We start from the raw sequence: 25,977 nt of genomic DNA on the forward strand, positions 1-25,977 counted from the left end.
ATACACACACACACACACACACACACACACACACACACACACAGGACGCCTGCTCTGAGCCTCTGCTGCCAGACTGTGGCTGTCAGGACATCCATTGAGGGCTCACAGACTGTGAGAGGGGCAGGCTGGGCTGAGGGAACCCCACCCCCAGTGCACAAATTTCATGCACTGGGCCTCTAGTTCTACATAATAAAAGCCTAATATGCAAATCGACCGAATGTGGAACAACCGGCAGAATGACCGGTTGCTATGATGCACACTGACCACCAGGGGGCAGACACTCAACACGGGAGCTGCCCCCAGCCCACAGGCCCCAACCCACAGCAGTGGTGGGGGTCAGGGCCAGTGAGCGGGCGGCGCCAGGTGGGTGCCAGCAGGGGTTCCCCCCATCACCCTGCCTGTCACCCCACAGATCGACCCTGATCGCCAACCAGGCCTAGGGACCCTACCCATGCATGAATTTCATGCACTGGGCCTCTAGTTTAAACAATAAAATACTATGCAACTATAAAAAAGAAGGATCTCTTACCCTTTAAGACAGCATGGAGGAACCTGGAGAGTATTATGCTAAGCACAATAAGCCAGTCAGAGAAAGGCAAGTATCACATGATGTCACTTATATGTGGAATCTAATAAACAAAATAAACTGATGAGCAAAATATATTCAGAGACATTGAAACATAAAACAGACTGATAAATCTCAAAGGGAAGGTGGGGTAGGGAGGTGATTAACCAAAGAACTTATATGCATAACCCACGGACACAAACAACAGTGTGGTGATGGTCTGGGGCAGGGGTTGGGAGCGGGATAGAAGGGGTTGATGGGGGTGGGGGGGGATATCTGTAATACTTTCAATAATAAAGATAAATTTTAAAAGATTTTTAAAATTTATCAGGGAGTACCTTTCTTTATTAAATCTAACATATGTTCCAATTAAAAACTGTTCAAAGTAGAAAGTTCAAGTAATAATAGCTAACACTTTAGAAAGCTAAAGTTAGGAGAGGCAGTAAGGAAGATAAACAGTTGAAAAAAGTCCATCTTGCTGCGGAAAAAATAATAGTGATGTATGCTTGCAAATGTAGGTTATGTGAGATTGCATTTCTTTTTCTTCCTTCTGTCCTATAGTTCAGAGGCTGATTTGCTGTTCCAGACAAGCTGCATAACAATTTTTCTATGGATTATTTGAAAATATTGGTGCCGTTCTCACTTGAGAGAGAGGATACAAAGCTTTAGAAAATTTACAGAAAGACGAGGGGGGAAATAAGTGTAAGTGCCAGGATCCTGTGCAGAGATCAAGGAAGGTCTAAGTCCACGAATTTCCATTTCATTATATTTTCATTTCTGTGCGTTCTAATTGGTTCCATTTCAAATCTTCCTTTGCCAAACTCTCAAAAACCCCTTTTTATTTCATTAAATATATTAAACAGACTTTACATTCTGAAATAGACTATTCTAAACAGCAGTCTACATAGAACTGACTGTATAGTGTTTTTCTATTAACTACTGCTTATGGCGGCTTAGCCCTTATGTGTTTTGGAGGGTGGGGATCTTTATTGTGAATTCATGGTCCTACAACTTTATTTGTGGAAATTACTTAAGGTACAGATTTACATTGTGTTCTTCCAGAAAGAGTTCCCTTTCCTTCTACCAGGAGCCAAGAGCACTGCCAACTAAGACCACTTTCAAGTGAATATTCAACTTAAGGTTTTCAGGCCCTACAAATAGTATGAACTCAAAACCTACCTTCTTGCAGGCTTGTAGGTAAAAATTCTCATGGGAGACTCTTGTTTCCCATGCCACCCACAACCAAAGCAAAGACAGACAGACAGATATAGATACAGATATGTGGATACAAATTTCCACCTCTCCCTCTTCAGAGCAGGTTTTTCCTAGTTCATCCACTGAGGTTTTAACCATTTTGTGAGCCAACTAACTCTATGGGAGTTCTGATTTGACCTCCTCAGTCTCCTGAGCCCCTATACATGGTCTGTTAAAACCCAAGCTTAAGGCAATTGGAGATTGGGGAGGAATGCTGCCTCCAGGGGCCACTTACCTCTCCTGATTCACACTATCCTGTCATCTCTGTCCTCCAAGGAATTCCCTTACTTTTCTGCCAGCTCAACCATGCCTTAAAAATTACTTTAAAAAATACACTTTATCCATCATATTTAGTTTTTCTCTACTAAGAGGAGTTTCTCTACATATCTAGTCTGCCATATAGCTAGTAGTAGAACGCTCAAACCAGAGACTTGGCACAGGGGGCTGGCTGCAAGGGCTCAATTTCTCCTATTTCTAAGAATAAAACTTTATAGAATTCATAGTCCCAGGCAGTACTTTTCATTTTGTTTCAGCTTCTTCCAACTTCCTTCTATGCCCATGGAAACCCCACACTGGCCCCAGTTCCACACAGTGAACCTGGTTCTGGTCCCAGCCTCACATGCAACACTTGATCTCACATCAGTCAAACTCCCAACTGAAGGTCTGCTAAGTCTTGTGTTACACTTGCTTTTCTGCTCCACAGAGTAATATATCTTGCTGTATTATTATGCTATATAAATTTTCTACATGGCAGGAGCCATGGTAAGTATAAAATCAGGTCAACACATGACCTTGACCAGAAATCAAAATTAAACTATTTTTATTGAATTTTCAGGTAGAATTTCGTGGGCACTTTTTTAATGTATCCTATATGTTTTCTCCTAAAACACTAGTATAAAAGCTAGAGCATCAGTGACTGATGGTATCATTTTATTCATACAGGATGCTGAGAACAAGAATTTGATGAAGATAACCTCTGAGCCCAAAACCAGAGATGGAGGCCTCTATAGTTCCATATACTGTGGGGCCTTGACTTACGAGTGTCCCGACTAACGAGTTTTTCGAGATACGAGCCGTCTCTCGGCCAATTTTTTGCTTTGAGTTGCGAGCTAAAATTCGGGTTACGAGCCAGCTTCAGATACCCCACCTCTAGTTGGCGCAGCGAACGTTACAGTGAATGCCACAACATCAGCCCAGCATCACGTGTCTCTCTCATTCACTGTTGATTTGACATACGAGTAATTTGAGTTACGAGCTCCGTCACAGAACGAATTAAACTCGTAAGTCAAGGCCCCACTGTAATATACATGAGCCAAAGAGCTAAAAACCAAAGACCAGGGCAGAATCCAGTGATACCAAGACATCACTCTGTAGGAGGAGCACAGGTCCAGGAAACACAAGATGAAGGTAAAGAAGGGGGAGGGCAGCTACACCCCAATGATGGAGATCCAGGAGGTTAGTCGCTCAGAACCATGGCCTCCACATCAGAGATCAGGATGGGCCTGCACTCAGTGCTCCTCCAAGCCAGTGCCAGTCCTCAACCTGTTACCAGTCTGCTAGGAGATAAAGAGCTATGCCAGGACTTAAATAAACCATGTCACAAGGACACTTTTCTTGATGAAATAAAGAAGGTATAGATGTATGTTCTGGTGAAAGTTCCTTAATGTACATCACCACCACCCCCCCCAACTAACATGGAGTTCTCTGACCATCTCCATTGAGATCACTGCTTTAGATAATCCTGCTTTGGCCGGAGGGAGCCTTAGAAGGTAATCACAAGTAGATCTAAGATCTGAAGGTTTATTAAAAAAAAAACAAAAAAAACTGGCTATAGCCAGTTAAAAAAATAATTAAGGGTAAAGACAACATGAATATTAATAACACTCCCATTGAAAAAAATCATTTAGATATCTATACTAATAAAAGGGTAATATGCTAATTAGACATCTTCCAGACGACCTTCCAGACATCCTTCTAGACAAAGCCACAGTGGCGGGGCCGAGGCAGAGGCAGTTAGGGGTGATCAGGCCAGCAGGGGAGAGCAGTTAGGGAGATCAGGCAGGCAGGCAGAGGTGGTTAGGGGCGATCAGGCAGACTCTGGTAGCCCCACACACAGAGGGAAACCCGCGGCAGGGGCAAGGCTGGCAAGCGGGTGGTAACAGCCGACCTCTCAGTCCCTTCCCCTGGCTGTCAGGCACTGATCACCCTATGGCAATAGGGGAACCGGGGGTTCGGCAGGGGGCGGGGCCAGCTGTGGGCAGCCGGGGAAGATGGCCCTGATTATAGGCCAGGCCTAGGGACCATACCCACATACAAATTTTGTGTGCTGGGCCTCTAGTTTATTATAATAAAAGAATGATACTAAGAATGACCTTAAGTGTTAAAAAAGAAATTAAATGGGATGTTATTCCATGTTAACATCCAAATAATAGGCTTGAGTTCAACCTCTAAAACTCATAATTTTTATTTATGCATTCTAATTTTATATCAATAAATGCTATAATGGTTAAATGTGTTTTATGTGTATATAAATAGCATATTGTAATTTTTACAGTATTTATTTTACTTCATTGGTTATATTTAATTATATCCTTCAGTGAGATATTATTTGCTTATTTCTTGAAGCATGTACATGCACTTATTCCATATAACCACATCCATGGTACATGGACTCAACCAATGAACTCTGAAAACTAATTAAGAAAGCAAAAAGCGAGGTATGTTAGGACCTAACTAACTTTATTATCTATTTCTAAAGCCTCTGCTCTGCAATAAAGCTTTAAGGAAAAGACAAGTAATATTATGTAAAAAAGTTGCCATCAAAATTTTCATTTTTAGGGTAACTTCCTTGATATGTCACTTCATTCAGAAACATCACAATACCTACTACACCTTATATAATAATACCAAGTCTATGTTATCGTAATATATGTAAAGAATCATAATCCAGAAAAAAACTCCTTAATACCTTTTCAAACTTTTATTGTATAGGCAGATACAAGATATAACTCCTGTTGTTCCAAAATATTTGAAATTGAAATCTACTGATGTATTTCATAAATGCACTAAAAATTGTAGTTGAACCAAAATAAGTCAATGAAAAACACCCTTTTAAAAAGTTAGGCTCATTTATTCGTTCCAGAATAATTTCTAAATATCTGCCATATACCTATAACTGCTCAACCATTAAATGATACTATTCAGTTGCAAGAAGTTTTATCAAGATTTCTCTATCAAATGATACAGATATATCCTTCTGGAAATTTTATGTTCTACTTGTTTCAAAATGTGTTTCTTTGCCAATGTTTATAATTTAACTGTTAATGTATAAATCCCACTCTCAAAATTTCACAACCAAATATTTGGCATTATTATTGCACACAGCTGCCACCACCTACAGAAGAAAAAAACAAGGGTTATACACTCTATAAAAATACAAGTTTGTATTTTATCCATCTTCCTAAAAGCTGTTACCAAAAAAAGATTAAATAAGTTCTATAGTTCTCAACAATGACACCAAGGAGAGAGTATAACTACTTTTCCAAGTCAGGTCTAAATTTATATAGAAATACCAAAGCATACTAGTCTTCGAGTTTAACCACAAACATGTCAGGTTGTTTGGAGTTCTGTTGAATTTGGAAAAGATGTGTAAACAGTTGCTAACAGCTTAATGTTTTCAGGAAAAAGCCCACGTTGATAGGTAGTCTCAAATCTTAGCTGAAAATTAACTGAACTATACAGGTATAACTGAAAAAGGTTGGAATAATGAAAAGTTCACAGGATGAATGTTTAAAAAAAATTGGGGATTGACCCAAGTCTACCACTAACTAATTGTGATTCTTTGAAAAATTATTTAGCTGTTCATGATTGGTTTCTAATCCACAGAACTGGCCCAAATGACCTCTAAGACCCCTTCAGCTCTCACATTCTATAATTCTAATTCAATGGCATGTTTTGTAATGGAAGGTAGACCCTCCATCCATTCACTGAGCAGGAGAAACCCTCCAGTCTTCTCATTGGGGCCCATGTGTTCTCATACTGGGTTAAATGGCAAGAGCATGTGGAAATACGGATCAGAACACAAGGACTTATCATCTTTTGTGAACCACATTCTTATCCACAACGCCCAGCAACAAGGCTTAGAGTGCTAAACAATTTGATGCAATAATGACAATGCAGTTCACCAAACAAGGCCAAGCTCACTGGTTTCCAGGAAACTGAAAAGGGAAAGAATGCAGAAAGAAATAGTAGAGACTTTAAATGATGGAAAAAATGAATAAAGTTCAAACTGAGAATGAAAGAGACACAATAAAGATCTAAAAAGTATGGTCAATGCATTTAGAATGATTGGAACCGTGAAGACTTTTTCCTAACAATACTAACAAAACATCTTTGAGAATATTTTATTACTAAAGGAGTCAATGAGATGAGAACAGATTGATGATTCTTTTTTCGGGGCGGGGGGGGGGGGGGGGCGACTTGATGGAGGGAGCCAAACAGAGAAAAAAAAAACATGGACAACAGTGTGGTGACTGCTGAGGGGCGGAATAGAGGAGGGTATAGGGTAATAAATGGTGATGGATGGAGACTTGACTTGGGGTGATGAACAGTGTAAAGATAATGTGTTGTGGAACTATGCACCTGAAACCTGCATAATGTTAACCAGTGTCACTCTAATAAGTTAAATAAAAAGAAAAAAATGCAAGACTAAAATTGAATTCTTTTGATTCATTAAAGCTACAATTATTATGCAACTTCATTAAAGGTATTTTTATCTAGTCCAAAAAGTTAAAGATGTTCCTTTAAAAAAAAAATCCCATTAGTCTTATTGTCACAATGGAACATTCAATATCTCAAAAAATTATACCAAATATGAATTAATGTTACTATTTAACTTAGTCAAAAATTACATCATTACTGACCTGGCCAGTGTGGCTCAGCTGGTTAACACTGTCCCATGCACTAAGAGGTTGCTGGTTCAATTCCTGGTCAGGGCACATGCATGGGGTGCAGACTTGATCCCCAGTAGGGGGTGAGCAGGAAGAAGCCAATCAATGTGATCAATGTTTCTCTCTCATATCAATGTTTCTCTCTCACCCTGTCCCTTCCTCTCTCTCTAAAATCAATAAGAACATTTTTAAATACATCATTACATTAAAGGGTTAAAATATGTATAAATAAAACAAATAATAAAATTGCCGCATTATGACTCTCTTTTCTTTAGAAATAAAGGCAATTTAATAGAAAGTAGCAAATAACGTAAAGAAATTCTATTTCCCTTCAGATCATTATCAGTTTATATATACATATACATTAAATAATTATAGTTGATACTTACAATCTATCCAACATTTTTATTTTTGTTTTATATTACCCATTTCCAACCAGAAGTTATTGATAAAACCATATACTGTTGTTTTTATTACCATACCATAGTATTAAATGGGTTAAGATTATATACATTGCTTTGGCATTCTATTTAAGAGCATTTAATTCATTTCTTATTTTGCTTGATTTGGTTTTCCTTGGGTATTATTTCTTTGGAAATATTCCAAAAAGTGTAATTATGCAGGTCAAAAATATAAATAATGGCAGAGCTATAATAATTGGCCAATTTCTTTCCACAGGAAAAATAACCAATTTTAAAAGCTACCAACAATGTTCAAATGTTGCTGTCCCCACCTCCACATCACTCTCCCTAACATATATCAATTTATCATTAGTTTTGCTGGTCTGATAAATGTATATATTGCCTATAGGTTGTTTGAATATGAATTGTAACCACTGGTAAAGCTGAACATTATTACTTAGGATGATTCAATATTTTTCTAAATGCATAAAGACCACTTTATTGAGAAACTAGAGACTTGATGCATGAAATTCATGCAAGGGTAGGCCTTTGCAGCCACGGCTGCTGGGGCTCTCATGGCCCCGGCTGCCTCCCAGCCCCACCCCCCACCCGCACCCAACTTGGCCTGGCGCTGCCCACATCTGCCGCCACACAGCCCCAATTCCCGGTTCCGCAGAGTCCCCCGATCGATTGCCCCCTCATTGTTCATCCCCCTGCCTGGGCCTCCCTCTGCAGGGTGATCATGGGGCGATGGTGGGCCCCACTGACCAACTGCATCATACCCGCCTTGGCTGGCCTGGCGCCAGTGCATGTCATAGCATGGTCGTCTGGAAGGTCATCCATATGGTCGTTCTGCTGTTCGGTCATTCAGTTGATTTGCATATTATGCTTTTATTATTATAGACTAGAGGCCCAGTGCACAAAATTCATGCACGGGGGGTCCCCTCAGCCCAGCCTGCACCCTCTCCAATCCGGGACATCCCTGTCACAATCCTGGACCACTGGCTCCTAATCGCTCACCTGCCTGCCTGCCTGTTTGCCCCTAACTGCCCCCCCTGCAGGCCTGATCGCCCCTAATTGACCCCACTGCCAGCCAGGTCGCCCCCAACTGCCCCCTCCTTGCCAGCCTGGTCACTCTTACTGCCCCCACTGCTGGCCTGGTCGCCCCCAACTGCCCCCCTCTGCCGGCCTGGTTGCCCCTAACTGCCACCCCTGCCGGCCTGGTCGCCCCCAACTGCCCCCTGCCAGCCTAGTCACCCCTTACTGCTGCCCCTGACAGCCTAATAACCCCCAACTGTCCTCCCTACTAGCCTGGTCGCCCCCAACTGCACCCCCCTGGCCAGCCTGGTCACCCCTAACTGCCTCCCCTGCTGGCCTGGTTGCCTCTTACTGCTCCCCCTGCCAGCCTGGTCACCCCCAACTGTCCCTCCCTGCCTGCCTGGTCACCCCCAACTGCCCCTCTCTGACAGCCTGGTCGCCCCACGCAGCCTGCTTGTTCAGTCGTTTGGTAGCCCCTCACTAACTCCCCTGCCGGCCTGGTCGTAGGCAGCCATCTTTGTGAGGGCGTGAGGGTTAATTTGCATATTACCTCTTTATTATATAGGACTAGCGGCCCGGTGCACAAAAATTTGTGCACTCGGGGGTGGGGGGTCCCTCAGCCTCTCGAAGTCTGGGACCCCTCGGGGGATGACCACCTGCTGGCTTAGGCCTGCTCCCCGGGGGATTGGGCCTAAGATAGCAATCAGACATCCCTCTGGCAGCCCGGCAGCCCTCGGGGGATGTCCAGCGGGGAGCAGGACTAAGCTGCAGTCGGACATCCTTAGCGCTGCTGAGGAGGCAGGAGAGGCTCCCACCACCACCGCTGTACTGGCAGCCATCAGCCTGGCTTGTGGCTGAGCAGAGCTCCCCCATGTGGGAGCACACTGACCACCAGAGGGCAGCTCCTGCATTGAGCATCTGCCTCCTGGTGGTCAGTGTGTGTCATAGTGACCAGTCATTCCCAGTCCTTCTGCTGTTAGGGTCAGTTTGCATATTACCCTTTTACTATATAGGATAGAGGCCTGGTGCACAGGTGGGGGCCGGCTGGTTTGCCCTGAAGGGTGTCCTGGATCAGGGTGGAGGTCCCACTTGGGTGCCTGGCCAGCCTGGGTGAGGGGCTGATGGCTGTTTGCAGCTGGTCACACCCCCTTCAGGGTGGGGGTCCCCACTGGGGTGCCTGGCCAGCCTGGGTGAGGGGCTGAGGGCTGTTTTCAGGTTGGCCACACCCTCTTTAGGGTGAGGGTCCCCACTGGGGTGCCTGGCCAGTCTGGGTGAGGGGCTGAGGGCCGTTTTCAGGCTGGCCAGCGCCTGAAGCTCCCAGCCTCTCCTTTTTTTCCTTTTTTTTTAATTCTGAGATTTATTTACCTTCTATAATTGAAACATTGTTGCCATCACTGGCGCTCCCAGCTCTGAGGCCGCGGCCGGCTGAAAGCAGGTATCTGGAGTTTGTTTAGCTTCTATAATTGAAACATTGTTGCTTTCGGGCTCAGAGCCGGGCCGGCCGCGGCAGGTGGGGAACCTTGGCTTCCTCCATTACTGGAGCAAGCAAGCCTCATGTTCGCTTCAGCTGTGTGGCTGCCGGCCGCCATCTTTGTTGGCAGTTAATTTGCATATCGCCCTGATTAGCCAGTGGGAAGTATAGCGGAGGTACGGTTAATTACCCTTTTTGTCTTTTATTAGATAGGATAATAGTGATCTTTTATAAGCATCAATGCTTTCCATATCTTTAAACATTAATTTTGCTTACAAATACAACACATGTATATTATGGAAAGTTGGTAATATAGAGAAAAGTATGAGAAATAATATCAAAATCACCTATAATCCAGCTTACTTTTCCCTTTAAATAGTGTATGTTATTATAAGAAATAAATTTCATTTTTTCACCTCCCCATCCATCTCATCTTCACTAAAAGAATCACTGTTAAACATTTGATATATATTGTTCCAGAAATTTTCTATGCTTCTTTAATAAAAACGGAATCATACTGATCATGGTCTTATGCAACAGGCTCTTTTTCCTTAATACTATATCACAGGCATCTTTCCAAAATAGATCACATCATTCTTTTTATAACAGTACTAGAGGCCCAGTGCACGAGATTCGTGCACTCAGGGGGTTCCCTCAGCCTGGCCTGCACCCTCTCACAGTCAGACATCCTTAGGGCTGTCACGGAGGCAGGAGAGGCTCCCACCACCACGCTGCACTGGGCAGCCATGAGCCCAGCTTCTGCGCTTCTAGGCTTCTGGCTGAGTGGCACTCCCCCTGTGGGAGAGCACTGACCACCAGGGGGCAGCTCCTGCATTGAACGGTCGTTCTGTCTTTGAGTTAATTTGCATATTACCCTTTTATTATATAGGATGATGTTCTAAGGTATACACATAATAAATTATGAAAATAAGTCAAAGAAAGGCAAAGGGGTCCCAGCTGACATCTGAGGTATACATATTACATTTGTTTTTGTTTTTATTTTAGTTATGGTCTCATAGGTACCAATTACCTTGCCCCCTTGACCTTCCACTACAATCGCTGAACTTACTTTAACCTCTATCTCAACTTATGACCCATTTTCTCCATTTTTGGTATACTGCTAAGGGCTGCCAGAGAAGACTGCAAGCCTTACTGGCTGGCTCCATTTCACACCTGTGGCTTCAACCTCAGCTGGGCTGTCTTCATTGTTTACCATTGCTTTCTTCTCATTCTCAGAGTCTATTCCAGTCCTTTCCTAACCTGCTTCAAGACCCCATCCCCACTCTACCCTCTCATTCTGACCATATGGCTTGAACTCTAGTTTACAGAGTAAACAGCAAACATAGACACATGGCCTCTGTCACCTTCTTCTCATCTCTATACCTGCTTTTCTAGGCCCATCCTTCCCTTCTTTTATCCTGAGTCAGAAAAAGGGCATCTTGATTCTTCTCCAAGCTTACACTTTAATTTCATCCTCTATACTACTTCCTCCCATTCCTTATCATAAAAGCAAGCTTATGTAAATGCCATATTAATAATGTTAATAATACAATAGCAATACTAATAATAAACATTTATATAGCACTTAAAATGTGTCAGACCCTGTTCAAACCACTTTACATATGTTAGCTAATTTAATCTTCAAAACAGCCTATGACCCTAGCTGGTTTGGCTCAGTGGATAGAGCATCGGCTTGCGGACTGAAGGGTCCCAGGTTCGATTCAGGTCAAGGGCACATGCCCAGGTTGCAGGCTTGATCCCCAGTGGGGAGCGTGCAGGAGGCAGCCGATCAATGATTCTCTCTCATCATTGATATTTCTAGATTTCTCTCCCTCTCTGAAATCAATAAAAATATATTTTTTAAAAAATAGCCTATGAAGTAAGTGTTAATTATAATTATCTTCATTCTACAGATAAAGGAACTGAAGCACAGAGAGATAAGGAGAGCTGACCAATGTCACACAGCTCATAAGTACAGAGTTGAGATTCAAACCCAAGTAGTCTGGCTCCAGCATCTGCTATATCCCATCTACATAACTTATATGCAGGACTATAACCCAGGGAGGTAATATAAAGCAGAGTAGGGTTTGAAGGTTGAATGGGCAGAGAAGCCTTTGGAGCACCCAAAACAACAGAAAGCAATTCTCTGAGCTCAACAGGAAACTCAGGGGTTAGAGTTACCAGAGCCTACTGTATGGCAAGTGATTGAGAGGTTATCTGTGGGGTTTGCCTTGTGTTGCCTATTCTATGAGTATGGCTGTTTCCATTTTCTCTTGATTCTACCTTCTCAAATCATCTCCATACAAGCAGTTAGCCTGACAGAGGAACTCTTATCCATGGTCAACGCCAATACTGCTAACCCCCTGGAAACCAATGAGGCAAGAGGTGAGTGGCTCAGCACAAATCCTGCCCCCACATGGGAAAAAAGAGCTCAAAGCACAGCACCTCTACATACTTGCCACATACAAATAGCCTCCTTATGCTGAAGAAACTGACCTAAACCATCACCCTTTTGATACTTAAACCCTCTCTACAGCTACCTATAAAAGTGTCACTCCAGTCTAATTTGAAAACCTTGATCGAGACAGACCATTCCCACTGAGATCATTCTTTCTTTCTTAATATTTGTCTGAAATCTGTCTCTTTATGACCTCCCAATCACCATATTTTCCCCTACACCAGTGGTTCTCAACCTGTGGGTCGCGACCCCTTTGGGGGTCGAACGACCCTTTCACAAGGGGTCGCCTAAGACCATCGGAAAACACATATATAATTACATATTGTTTTTGTGATTAATCACTATGCTTTAATTATGTTGAAATTGGGGATCACCACAACATGAAGAACTGTATTAAAGGGCCGCGGCATTAGGAAGGTTGAGAACCACTGCCCTACACTATAAAAAACAAAAGTAATATTTCAAATGATAATCCTTTACATCTCTTTGGGAAGTGACCATGTGTGAATTTTCTACCAAACCATCCTATCCCTGTTTCCCCACAAAACACAGACACAGACAAACACAGACACACACACACACACACACACACACACACACACACACACACACACTTCTTTGCCAGGCTAAATACACTCATTCCCATCAACAATCCTTCATATGACCTTGTGTTAAATCTCATCCTCATCCTTGTCATTCAACTATCCAAATATGATCCACTGTGCTTACCTCTCCCTGAATGTGTAGCATAGTAGCTACATTACATTGCTGACTCATATTGAGTGAATCCTAAAGATTTGTTTCAATTTGCTGCTTCTAGCTACATGGCTCATCCTTCCCCTACTTACGTAGGCTGGTGTTCAGGGCCCCTGGATGCCCACTGAATTTCATACTACATTTGTGAGCCCCCACCTCACTTCATCGTGCCTACTTCCCCCAGCTCCTACTAGCTAGCTAGATCCACTGATACCAACAATGCCACCACCACCATCTTCAGACTAAATCAAATCCCACTTAACCAATCTTAACCAAGGCAAATGTGCATCCACAGCCTCAGCCCGCCATCTGAAACACTGAATTAAGTTACTGTTATAGCCTTTACTGACAAATCAAGACTGGGATCCATGTGGCTCCAAGAGTAACCACCCCCCAACCCCAACGCTCCTACATTGACCCTTAGCTCACCCTTTCCCTCTTCCAACCCTAAGACTTAATATGGATTTGATCCTTAAATCACCAATTCAATGGCCACAGAATTACTTCTTTACCCAAATTAGTGATTTAAAACAATGTTCTATTGTAATAGAGAGACTAAGACAAAATATAAAATTAGCCATTTACAGAAACTATCATTCAGAAAGCATATTCTCCGGTCTATAGATAGCAGGAATATATATCTCACATTCTCATAAAAAGTGCTATTAAACTTCCAAAAATAACTTTCAATAGAATATTTAAGCCAACTACTACTAAATATTTAGGAAATACACAAATTGAGTTTTAGATTATATAAATAACACCATTTCTCACCAAAAATAAGTATTCCAAGAATCATAGGCAAAAGGACAAGGTGAACTAGCCCAACCCTAATTTCACAGTCACAAGCCAAGTCTCTAAGAGACTGAGTGTGGGATTTAAGGTAACAGAGCAGGGCACTGACGACACTGAAACAAGGACTCAGGTCTCCAGTATCTGAAGACCCACCAAGTATCTAGAAGCTTGTGAGGAACAATGGGCTTTGCAGAGTTTGAAATAGACACAGTCTCTTCCCTCAAAAGTACACACACAGTACACAATATGATATTGTGAAACACTAAACAATTAAAACATAAAGGCAATATAAATAAACTCTCATGTGCCTTTATCAACTAGATACCAGTTTCTGAAAGTGTTGACTATAAAATAAAAAACTGAAATTATCACTTATATGAGGGATTCCAAGTATTTTTCCCATGAATATTACTGGTTATAAAAAAAACTTATCACACTTTAATTATCAAAAAGACAATATTAATCATGAAAAGTAAATCAGAAAGGTAGTATAGCACAGTTGTTAAAAGCTAATCATTTGAATCCTTTCTTACACTTACTAGCTATATAACCTTAAGGAAGTTAATCAACTTCTCTGTGCCTCCATTTCCTCACCTATAAATTGAAGGTAATAGTGTTTACCTCTTACAGTGGTTGTGAAGATTAGTTAAGTTAATACATTGTAAAATACTTGGAACAGTGCCTGGCACATAGTAGGTACACAATAATTGCTCTCCTCTATTCGTATGTTATTCTTCTCCACTTAGTCAACAACGACCTCTTGATACTTATCATGTCTCAAGTCTAGCCAACCTTCAGAAGCCACTGGAATAAAATACAAGATTCCTAAAGGACCCAGGTTTTGAGTCAAAATTAAATAATGATAGGATATGATAAAAAAAAAAGAGCAGATACATGTTCAAGGCATGAGATAAATGATCAGAAAGCAGAAAAACTGAATTATAGAAAACGCAGTCTTTGCCTATCTTAGATTGGCAGGTGTGGGAGGAGAAGAACCAACAGTTTTCAAAGCAGGTCAAACCACAAACATTTTATTTGCCACATCAAGTTGAAATGCTCCATCACCACCACAACTATTTGCCAAAACCCTTTACACTTCTTAACCATTCCTACTTCTCCTACTTCTTCCCCATATCTACAGACTAAAGGAGAAAAAAATTCCTCAGAAAATAAAAACAGAGGTCTCCCTGAAATATAATCCCCACTAAATTTCCCATAAAAGTAAATAAAAATGAATTATAAAGCAAAGCACAACGCATCTATTCCCTTCAGATCTGCTGCCTGGCTGTCATTAGCAGACCTGGATATCCTGAGGCTCCAGGTGGGGGCTGCTGTTCATGGCTGGCAAATGCTAAGAGCAGTTCAGAAGGATGTGACCGTGAGGGGCGAGGAATCTCAGTCAGGATCGGTGCACACTCTTGGAGAGCTCTGAGGAGATCAGAATTTAACCAAAATCACTGACCTGGTGGCACTCCCACGGAGCAGCATATAAAACGGAGGATGAGAGAAGAGAGTGACGGGGTTATTAGTGGCTACACAGGAGGTGGCAATGCTGAGAGAAGGGTAACACAAGTCAGGACAGAAAAAATGTTCAAAGAGCCATAAGGAACTATTTTAAGATAAATTACACAGACTGGTTAAAACTTAGTGGGGCTTGGAGATCACCCAAGATAATAGGATTTAGTAGGAGACAGAAAGTAGGTAATGCTGGCAATTATGACAAGACCAGCTCTAGAAGAGAGGATGTAGGTAGTTCAGCCTTGTCATGTTTAATTTTAGAGGTAAAAGCCAAGTATCCAACTGGAAACATCCTATGGGTAGCTGAAAAAATCATAATATCATAGAGCATTTTTAAATAAGAGCTCACAATTTAATTGATTTAAGAGCTTTCTCTCATCAGCAATTATATATCTTTAAATGGCATGTTTTACATATTTAAAAAATGAAATAAGCTCAAGAAGAATTTAGAATATATTAAAAAATAATGAGTAATGCCCTGGCCAGTGTGGCTCAGTTGGTTGAGCAATGTCATCCCATGCACAGAGAGTTGAGGGTTCAATTGGACTGAATCCCCAGTATAGGGTGTGCAGGAGGCAGCCAATCAATGTTCTTCTCTCATCAATGTTTCTCTCTCCCTCCCCCTTCCTCTCTAAAATCAATACAAACATTTTTCAAAGAAAAAAATGAGTAATAATATGTTATGAATTATTAACAAAAAGGTGGGAATACTTAAGTGATAAGTTCAATATGTAGATATAATTTTATGCAGAGCAATACCAAATTTTTCCACACACATATACAAAACAGATATTTATGTCACTGTAAAACAGAATATTAGGCATATGGATCATTATTCTGACTTCAGTATTTCACAGATTTATTATGTTACATAAATTAAGTATAATACTCCTTTAAGTTCTATAAATCATTATTAGCTTTCATTCAAATTTTTACGGACAAATTCCCATGTCAGTTCTCTTGACAGGTTTAACACATAAATACCCCCATTAAACAGTCAAAGGAAACCAAAATCTTCTTAAAAATAATCATTGGTTACAATTAAACTTTAAATAACAAAAAAACTTACCACATTTTCCTTCATCTTTCTCAACTTTTCATCTATCTCTCTCAGCCGATTTTGCATATCCCGTTGCTCTTTGGTGTTTCGAAGTACCTTTTCCCCTGGAGTTATTTCCGTATCTCTATCATCATCACTATGGTCAGGTTCCTAATTTAAAAAAGAAAGAATTCATGCACAGGCTGAAAATGTACCTTCACACACCAACCTAAAGCAACTGAGCCTTGAAGGTTGGCTTTGCTTCTCAAATAATATCTCTTCCCTTAAAATCCTATATAATAAAGACCTAATATGCAAATGGCCATCACACCTTCCCGCCGTCATGCCTTAATGGCTCAGACATTCAACACTGGGGAGAGAGGAATGGGGACCAGCCAGGCTGTGGCCTGGAAGAGGGACAAGCCGCCCGCCCCGTGGTCCCGGGCACCAGCGGCTGGGGCTGCAGCTGGGAGAGGGACAAGCCGCACACCCCACGGTCCCCGTGGTTCTGGACACTAGCGGCTATACCTGTGGCCCAGGAGAGGGACAAGCTGCCCGCCCCGCGGTCCCGGGTGCCTGTGGCTGCAGCCAGCCCTGGCAAAGCCAGCCTGGGTCCTGGGTGCCTGCGGCCAGCCAGAGGGAGGGAATCCTGGGTCCCGGGTGCGGGGCAAGGCAGAGGCGGTTAGGGGTGATCAGGCCAGCAAGGGAGCAATTAGGGGCAATCAGGCCAGTAGGGGAGCAGTTAGGAACAATCAAGCAGGCAGGCAGAGCTGGTTAGGGGCGATCAGGCAGGCAGAGGTGGTTAGGGGCGATCAGGCAGGCAGGCAGAGGGGTTAGGGACAATCAGGCAGGCGGGCAGGCGGGCAGGTGAGCAGTTAGGAGCCAGCGGTCCCAGATTGCGAGAGGCAGTCGGACATCCCCCGAGGGGTCCCAGATTGGAGAGAGTGCAGGCCGGGCTGAGGGACCCCTTCCTCCGTAAACGAATTTCATGCACCAGGCCTTTAGTGATATTTATAATTCTCTAAACTCTTCCTATTTGAGAAAGGAAAGGCTCGACTGTACATAAAGCAAGGAGGGAAATAAAGTCAAATCATGGGAAACAGGAAGTTAGAGTGAAAAAAGCAGTGGTCAGGAAGAAGTGACCTGGGCTCTGGTCCCTTCTGTACTTATCAGCTTGAAATTTGGGCAAATCACAGTTTCTGTAGATTCAAGTCCATCATCCTATCTAATAATAGACAAACATGGTAATTAACCGTAACTCCGACACGCTTCCCATTGGCTAATCAGGGCGATATGCAAATTAACTGCCAACCAAGATGGCGGCCAGCAGCCAGGCAGCTGAAGCAAACAGGAGGCTTCCTTGCTCCAGTGATGGAGGAAGCCAAGGTTCCCCGCCTGCTGCTGCCGGCCTCTGAGCTGCACTCTAAGAAACAATGTTGCAATTATAGAAGCTAAACAAACCCCAGAAACCTGCTTTCAGCCAGCCAGGCCTCAGAGCTGGAGCTGCAACAGTGTTTCAATTATAGAAGCCAAACAAACCCAGATACCTGCTTTCAGCAGCCGAGGTCTCAGAGCTGGAGCCGAGCCTCAGAGCTAAAGCCGGCTCTCAGTTCCAGTGACAGCCATAGAAGGTAAATAAATCCCAGAATTAAAAAAAAAAAAGAAAAAAAGGAGAGGTTGGGAGCTTCAGTCACCCGCCAGCCTGAAAACGGCCCTCAGCCCCTCACCCAGACTGGCCAGGCACCTCAGTGGGGACCCCCACCCTGAAGAGGAGGTGTGACCAGCTGCAAACAGCCATCAGCCCCTCACCCAGGCTGGCCAGGCACCCAAGTGGGACCCCCACCCTGATCCAGGACACCCTTCAGGGCAAACCAGCCGGCCCCCACCCGTGCACCAGGCCTCTATCCTATATAGTAAAAGGGTAATATGCAAACTGACCCTAACAGCAGAAGGACTGGGAATGACTGATCACTATGACACACACTGACCACCAGGGGGCAGATGCTCAATGCAGGAGCTGCCCTCTGGTGGTCAGGGCGCTCTCACATGGGGGAGCTCTGCTCAGCCACAAGCCAGGCTGATGGCTGCCAGTACAGCGGTGGTGGTGGGAGCCTCTCCTGCCTCCTCAGCAGCGCTAAGGATGTCCAACTGCAGTTTAGGCCTGCTCCCCGCTGGCAAGTGGACATCCCCTGAGGGCTGCTGTGCTGCCAGAGGGATGTCTGATTGCCATCTTAGGCCTAATCCCCCGGGGAGCAGGCCTAAGCCAGCAGGTGGTCATCCCCTGAGGGGTCCCAGACTGTGAGAGGGCACAGGCCGGGCTGAGGGACCACTCCACCCCCCGAGTGCACAAATTTTTGTGCACCAGGCCTCTAGTATATAAATAATAAGAAAAACCCCTGCCCATCCACGTTATGAGAGGCAGCTGTGTAATAGTGAAAAGGGACCTAGACTTGGCAAAGCCAAGTTTTGAATCCTAACTCTCCCTGGTTCCTAAGATGGCCTTAGGGAAACCAAGCAACCTCTCTGAGCCTCAGTTTCACCATTTGCAAAATAATTAATAATAATAATGGTAATAATAATGAAGGAGGAGGAGGAGGAGAAAAAGAAGATCTAGCCTAAAAGTCCATAGTAGGAATGCAACAAATCTTAGTGCGTAACAAATATGAGCTGAATATGTCCTTTCAAAGAATAAGCATTATATAATGAAAGTATGTTATTATCATTAATATTTAAACTGATAGAACCATATTCTTCCAAAGTTAATATTATTTCTAGCTAATATAAAGGTTATTTCTTGACAGTAAGTTGGTCCTATATTTATAACTAAACTTCCTATCTTTTTACCCAGAGATATCTTTCTGTGTTGCCATGTAGGTGACTGGCATAGATGTCAATTTTGAAGTTACCCAAGTCAGAATCCTCTCACATTTTCATTCCTTACATACATTTGGTCATCAAGAATAGTCACCATTTACTTTCTAACACCTCTTTAATCAAGGCCCTTCTCTCTTTTGCACTGTCTACTCCTTATCCACTTGAACCAGTAGTTTTCAAACTCCGCTGTGCTGCAGACTCACCCACAGACCCTGTGAAAATACTCAGAGGCCATCCTCCATCCCAGAGATTCTAATTCACTAGTTAAGGGCAGGGGATTGACAACTTGAAGCACAACCACTTGAGAATTTGAGAAGTATCGACTTGAGCTACTTCTTAAGCCTCTCACCTGGGCTCAAGTAGTAGCTCATTCATTCCGCCTTTTGCAAAGAAGCCACAGAGCAACGTGCAAAGTCCTCACCACTTCGTGGCCTGGTCCTGCCTATCTCTTCAGTCTCATCTTCCCATTGCTTGCGTCTCAGACCCAAAGCCTCGGCAATATTCATTACTGCTAGTTCTCCACCACTCCATACCTCCTCCCTCCACACCTCATGGCAACTCCTATTCTTTTGGAGCCCAGCACAAACATATATCTGCTATAAAGTATTCCCTGACCTACCCAGCATTCCACACCATTGTACTTACCACCCTGTCACTGCCCAGCCAGACACCATGACCGTTCCCGCTGTGAATCCCAGCACAAACCGTATCATCCCAGAACAAACCGTGTCCTGAAGCTGCATAGCACTGGTGTCTGCTGAAGGCCTACTTCCTGTGACCTCAATGACAGCAGAGGCAAGGGAACTCTGTGGGCCTTCTTTATAAAGCACAACAAATCCATTCATGAGAGCTCCACCTTCATGACCTACTCACCTCCCAAAGGCCTCACCTCCCAATACTATCACACTGGCGTTGATATTCCCACATATGTATTTTGGGGAACACATTCAGTGTATAGAACATAGTGATATGAAAAACATCCAAACTGGATTTCATTTTTAAATGAAAAATTATTTTTTAAAGGACATTAATTTAATAACCTACAGCTATGATTTTTTTTAAATCTTTGGGTAGGCAAAGAGAAGACATAAAAAATTTTTAAATCAAACTTCATCAATGTTTTTAAAATTTGCAAAGCTACCATTAATAGACAAGCCACAGACTGAGAGGAAAATATAACACACAAGTCTGAAAAAGGACTTGAATTTTGTATATGTAAGGAATTCATGCAATTTAATAAACAAGAATAAAAGACAATCCAGTTCTAAAGCAACTTGAACAGATACTCCATACAAGAAGATATGTGAATGACAAATAAGTACATACATGAAAAAGTCTTCAACATTATAAGGCATCAGGGAAATGCAAATTAAAATCACAGTAGGATATCACTGTGCAGGCACTAGAATGGCCCAGATGAAAAAATTTAACACCAAGTGCTGGAGAAGTGTGGAATTCTCATATGTTGTTGGGAAGTATAAAATGGTACAACCACTTTGGAAAACTGGCTATTTCTTTAAAAATTAAACATTTGTCTATTCTGTGACCCAGCAACTCCACTCCTCTGAATCTATCCAAGAGAAAGGAAAATATATTATTCATTTTGTACATGAATATTCATAGCAGCTTTATGCATATCCCAAATGCCCATCAACAAGAGAATGATAAACAAACTGTGGTAAGCACCTGATGCAAGTTGGAAAGATCAGACTCTTTCTGCTCTACCTCTTGTCTTGTGACTGGGTTTAGTCAATGTGAGGGGAGGAGGATTAAGATACTGTAGGGTAAAAGAAGAGAAAGCTGGGAGTATTTCCCCTGCCCCTTGCTGCTTTGGCATTATAGTGTTGGCAGTGATGCATCCCTGAGGTGCCCATCAGGAAGGTTTCCTTGGATTCAACTGTGTATTTACGCTCAAAGATGGAGGCCACACTTGGAGTCAGTCTATTCAGAAGGCTTTAGGACAGGAAACACAGCAAGGCAGTATCAGGTACCTCTCCTCTTCACTGGGAGTTTTTACTGCAATCCATGTTGTCATAGTACAGGCACAGGGGCAAGGAAGCCACCCTGGTTTAAAAGCTTTCTTTATATCCCATAGGAGCATCATCTCCTGAAATGACTTTATAGGCACAGTATCTAAGGTCCCAGCAAGGGACATGCCCAGCCACAGGAATCACTGCATTTAGAGAAGCTCACAGTATGGCTTCCCCATCGGGTCTTTATAATTCTCCCATTCCAGGGGTCATTTTTAGCATAAGTGAAGCTGCCTCTTAACATTGTTGACATTCCAACTTCCATCAGTTGCCAGGGAAACAATTAGGAGAGTAAGGACAGCTCAAATTCTCATGCTGAAGGAGAAGGGTTAGTTAATCCTTTGCCCACACTTTCTATGATTACAATTTTGGATGGCTGATTCTTTGACCATGGCTCTAGGTCTCCCTAAGCTCCGACACACTTTTCCTTCCCCCTACCCACAGTTGCCAGTCCGTGGGTGTCCCAACACCCCATACTGCAAGGAGGGAAATAAAGTCAAATAAAACCATACTGGCTCCTTTAAATCTATAAATAGTTCCTTCATTTAATTATCTTCAAAATCCAAGCTGAGTATTTTTCCTATTTCTTACCAAGAACTCTAACTGGTGTACTATGTTTATTTGTATGTATGTATGTATGTATGCATGTATGTATGTAAATATGTATATGCGTGTACGTATTTGCAGAGAAATAGACTGGAAGAAAAATTAACTTTATACTAAAAATCTTAATTATTTTATCTTATTTTTCTTAAGATGTTTTTGTAGTTCTTGAGTTTTCTACTACATGCATATATTAATTTTATAACTAGAACAAATCAGTTTTTATTTAAAAAAACAAACAAGGCTAATTTTGTCTTTCTCTAACAATGTGACTCTCCATATACAAAAGACATTGGCCTGAAAGTTAGATTTTAGCCCCAGTTCTACTGGTATGACCTTTTGTACTTTTGAGCAATCACTTTCTCTTTCTGGGTCTCAATTTCTTCTGATAAAGTTTCTTCAAACTCTAATAGCTTACATGTCTGTAATTCTGCACAGTTAGATCTAAGGATATGTAACATCTTTCCTCAGTCATGGTCTCTGGTAGCATAACCATATAGTTCAAAATTTAAAAGATAGCATGTGATGAAAGCAGAGGCTAAGAGAAAGCAAGAAAAGGTATCATTGATTCTGGCAAAAACTGTCCAGTGGCATATTCAAGAAGCTCTGTAGCGCCAGGAGAGGTTCTATTGTCACATTAATGTGCCCACCAGTTCTGTCGGTTTTCATGATCATCAGGAAATATCTTGATTTCCAATGATAGAAATATTTGCACAGACTCTGACCATCCATATCTTTTCTGTTTTTAAGTCACACAGGAATGCTTTTAATCAGTAAAATTCAGTTTGGTGAAAGCTCTCAAGGTATGCACAGAATATCTAAGGAGCCAGAAGAGAATGATACCCAAGGTCAATAGATACTTGCTGATTTGACTAACTGATTGCCAAAATATTCTAAGTTCATCCTTAGAAAAATATCTATGGTGTTGACTGAGCCAACAGGGATCTTTGAAGTTAAGTAAACTCATTTCCAAAAGCCAGATACAGAGGAAATGACTCACATCTTCATAAGTTACCTGACATGCAAATAAGGCATGAATTTCAGGCCAGAAAAATACAAACCTGCCTAAATAAAGCCAGCTTCCCTGTGTTTTTAAACTAATGCTATACTTTTCCACAGGCTACTGCTATTTCCTGTCATCAGATGGACCATTTGCCTGACAGCACTAAAAGTAGGGAAAAATCTTTCAGACAAATTGTTTTTATCACCTTCAAATATTGCCACGCAGTGAAAGAAACCTTGACTATACAGGAGGCTCAACAAAAAAATTTTAATAAATGTCCTATATAATAAAAGCATAGTATGTAAATTGTCCCCTCGACTGGAGTTCTTCCGGGAGTTCGACCAGGGGGCGGGCTGACTGGGGGGAGGGAGGGAGGCCCTGGCCAGCAGCAGCAGCAAGTGGCTGGGGAAGGGAGGGAGTATCCGGCTGGCAGCTGGCAGCCACTAGGGACCCTACCAGTGCATGAATTTCGTGCACTGGGCCTCTAGAATATATATAAACTTCAAAGTAATCTGTAAAATATAGGTGGTAAGTATCCCCCAGATTTAATGGGGAATGTGTGCTAGGTTAACATTAGAGGCATGAACCTCTGAAGTAACTTCTTCTTTATTCCTCAATCCAAATTCCCATGCTCTTAAGAGTGGCATACTTCTATAGTGTTTGGAAATGAACAGATGGTCAATAAGGTTTCTGTGCTTGCCCTAAATGGTTTGGCTCAGTGGACAGAGCGTTGGCCTGCGGACTGAAGGGTCCCAGGTTCGATTCCAGTCAAGGGCATGTACCTTGGTTTCGGGCACATCCCCAGGAGGGTGTGTGCAAGAGGCAGCTGATCGATGTTTCTCTCTCATTGATGTTTCTAACTCTCTATCCTTCTCCCTTCCTCTCTGTAAAAAACCAATAAAATATATTTTTTTTAAAAAGATTTCTGTGCTCATGACATAAAAAATTCCCAGATTCCTGCCCTTAACCAGTGCATTAAATAATTTGTAGTCAACTGGACCACATGGCCATTGTTGGAACTCTGCAAATCCCTGGACTCAACAATAAAAATCTTTCAGGATTACATGTCAAGCAATGATTTATATTTCCTCAGTTTTAGCTACTGTTGAAACAGGAAGAAGAAAAAAAGTTAGTTGTTGCTATCAGCAATAGTATGCTCTTGACAAGGAAAGAGATTAACACTATTATTTTCCTCAATCAAATGTTTGTTGATATTCTATTGGTCTTACCAAATTGTGTACAACTGAATCAATATTTTAAGAACAAGAAAATAAATCAAATTAAGCAGGACCTTTATATTCAATTACATTACTTGGTTTAAAAACAAAGAAATACCTCTTGTCAATGAGAGCCATTTCTGAAGACCCTCTCCCAACCAGAAAAAGAAAATCTTACTGTAAACTGGAATTCTAGATTTAGTAAGACTGATTGCATGAAAGATAAATTACACTTCTTTAAAAAAGCCAACCTGAACAAATCTATTATTGAATCCAGTTGCTAAGGACTTAAGAAACTGAATGCTTACATTACTCCTATCTTAGATATTTCTGGGAAAATCTAGACTCTCATACAGCTACAAATAAGAAATACAGTACTAAATTATGAAACCTTACTCAATTTTATGGTGGGATTTACTATACGTGGAAAGAACTGATTTGTTGGAGAGTTAGATGAATACAGAAAATTATGCACAGTTAAGCCACAGATCTTTAAAAAGTTGCTTCAATTAGTTCTCTTTTGCTAAGATGAAATGAAAATATAAAGCAGATGTAAAATCTGCAGCCACATGATATTATTTACATCACAGCAATAGCAGTAATATGCCATTGGTTCTCCTGAATGTGACCACATGCTTTGTTTTACACTAAGGAAATCAGATATGGAAAAGCCAAATGCTGCTTTTAAAATATTACCATGAAGTTAAGAGCCAGGCCAGCACATCTATTTGAGAACATTGTAATCAGCAAGCTCATAAGGAAAAGGTTTCCTCTCTGCCCTTTTCACAACAACCAACACTTTCTTGATATCTGAGTCACATTTCTGGAGCCTCTCAAACTATCATGACTCAGGTGCTTTATCATCCTAGGCTGACCAACGTGGCACGTTAAGGTTGCCATAGTCAGGTCAGTCAGAAAGTCTGCATGTTTCAACTTGTTTGGGAAACTATTTTTTGAAACACAATTTTTAAAATCTCCGAAAGAATCTTTTAAATATCACGCCTTCATCAAACATATACTTTCTCAGTTTCCATATTGTGCTGCTTTTTGTTTCATTATATGATCACTCCACAATTTGTTCTGTGATTATATCCTATCCTCCAGTAACCTACAAGCTGCCTCAAGGCCAGGGGTGAAGCCACGTACTAATCTGAATACTTAACATCAACCATCACAGCATCTCCTCTGAAATAAGCCGGCATTCAAAGATGTGCTGATGGCCTGTGCAGGGGTTGGAAAGTAACATAAATACAGGCAGTAGGCCTGAGGGCCTGCAATACAATATGAGTAGTGGACACTGGAGCAAACTAGAGAATTTGTGCTCCTTCTAAAGCAGCAGTTGCTACTCGGTTCAGTCCTGTAGTGGGCCAAGCAAAGATTCGGGCCTAATGTTGCCAGATTTTCTAATTTTTCAACAGAAACTAGAAATTTGGATTTTTGTATGAGGTCACCCAATTTTTAAATGTTGATTGCAAACCCTATATGGGCTAAAGGAAACCCATCTATGAGCCCTGCAGGCAACCAGTTCTCAACCTCCTGCTGTATAATGGCAGCCTTCTTCTGGGCCTCGGACCCCTCCTGACTCATTCACAAGCTCCTCTTCCTCCTCCTGCCACTCACTCACAGAAAGAGACTTTCTTCGTACTCCTTCTAGATGTCCTTTCTCTCTCCTCTGAACCACCATAATACTTTGCTTATAGCCTTTGATTGTGCTAGCCTACGTTGTTTTATACCTGTTATCTGTACAATCTGTGCCTCTCATAAAAAATAAATTCCTTAAGTCACTTCTTATCCTATATAATAAAAGGCTAACATGCAAATTTTCCCCTCAATCGGGAGTTCGACCGGGAGTTTGACCAGGGGGAGGGGTCAGTCAGCCAATTGCCCGTGGCCCCTCCCCCCAGCCAACCCCACTCTCAATTGGACCCCCTCACCCTGATCAGGGCCGGAGCTGGCCAACCACTGTGGCTCCACCCCCTGGCCAGCCGGCCTCCTATTGCCCCCCC

At 42.2% G+C, this 25,977-nt stretch overlaps 1 protein-coding gene across 1 annotated transcript in view; it reads right to left on the reverse strand.

Annotated features, from left to right (window-relative positions):
• Window positions 1–25,977, reverse strand: part of FSIP1 (fibrous sheath interacting protein 1) — a 171,500-nt gene that overhangs the window by 106,227 nt on the left and 39,296 nt on the right. Inside the window, exon 9 of the mRNA XM_023752850.1 lies at window positions 16,275–16,415. Within this exon, the coding sequence (XP_023608618.1) occupies window positions 16,275–16,415 (141 nt within the window). The remainder of the gene's footprint in view (window positions 1–16,274; window positions 16,416–25,977) is intronic.

Source organism: Myotis lucifugus, unplaced genomic scaffold (assembly GCF_000147115.1).
Source record: "Myotis lucifugus unplaced genomic scaffold, Myoluc2.0 scaffold_38, whole genome shotgun sequence".
Lineage (NCBI taxonomy): Eukaryota > Metazoa > Chordata > Mammalia > Chiroptera > Vespertilionidae > Myotis > Myotis lucifugus.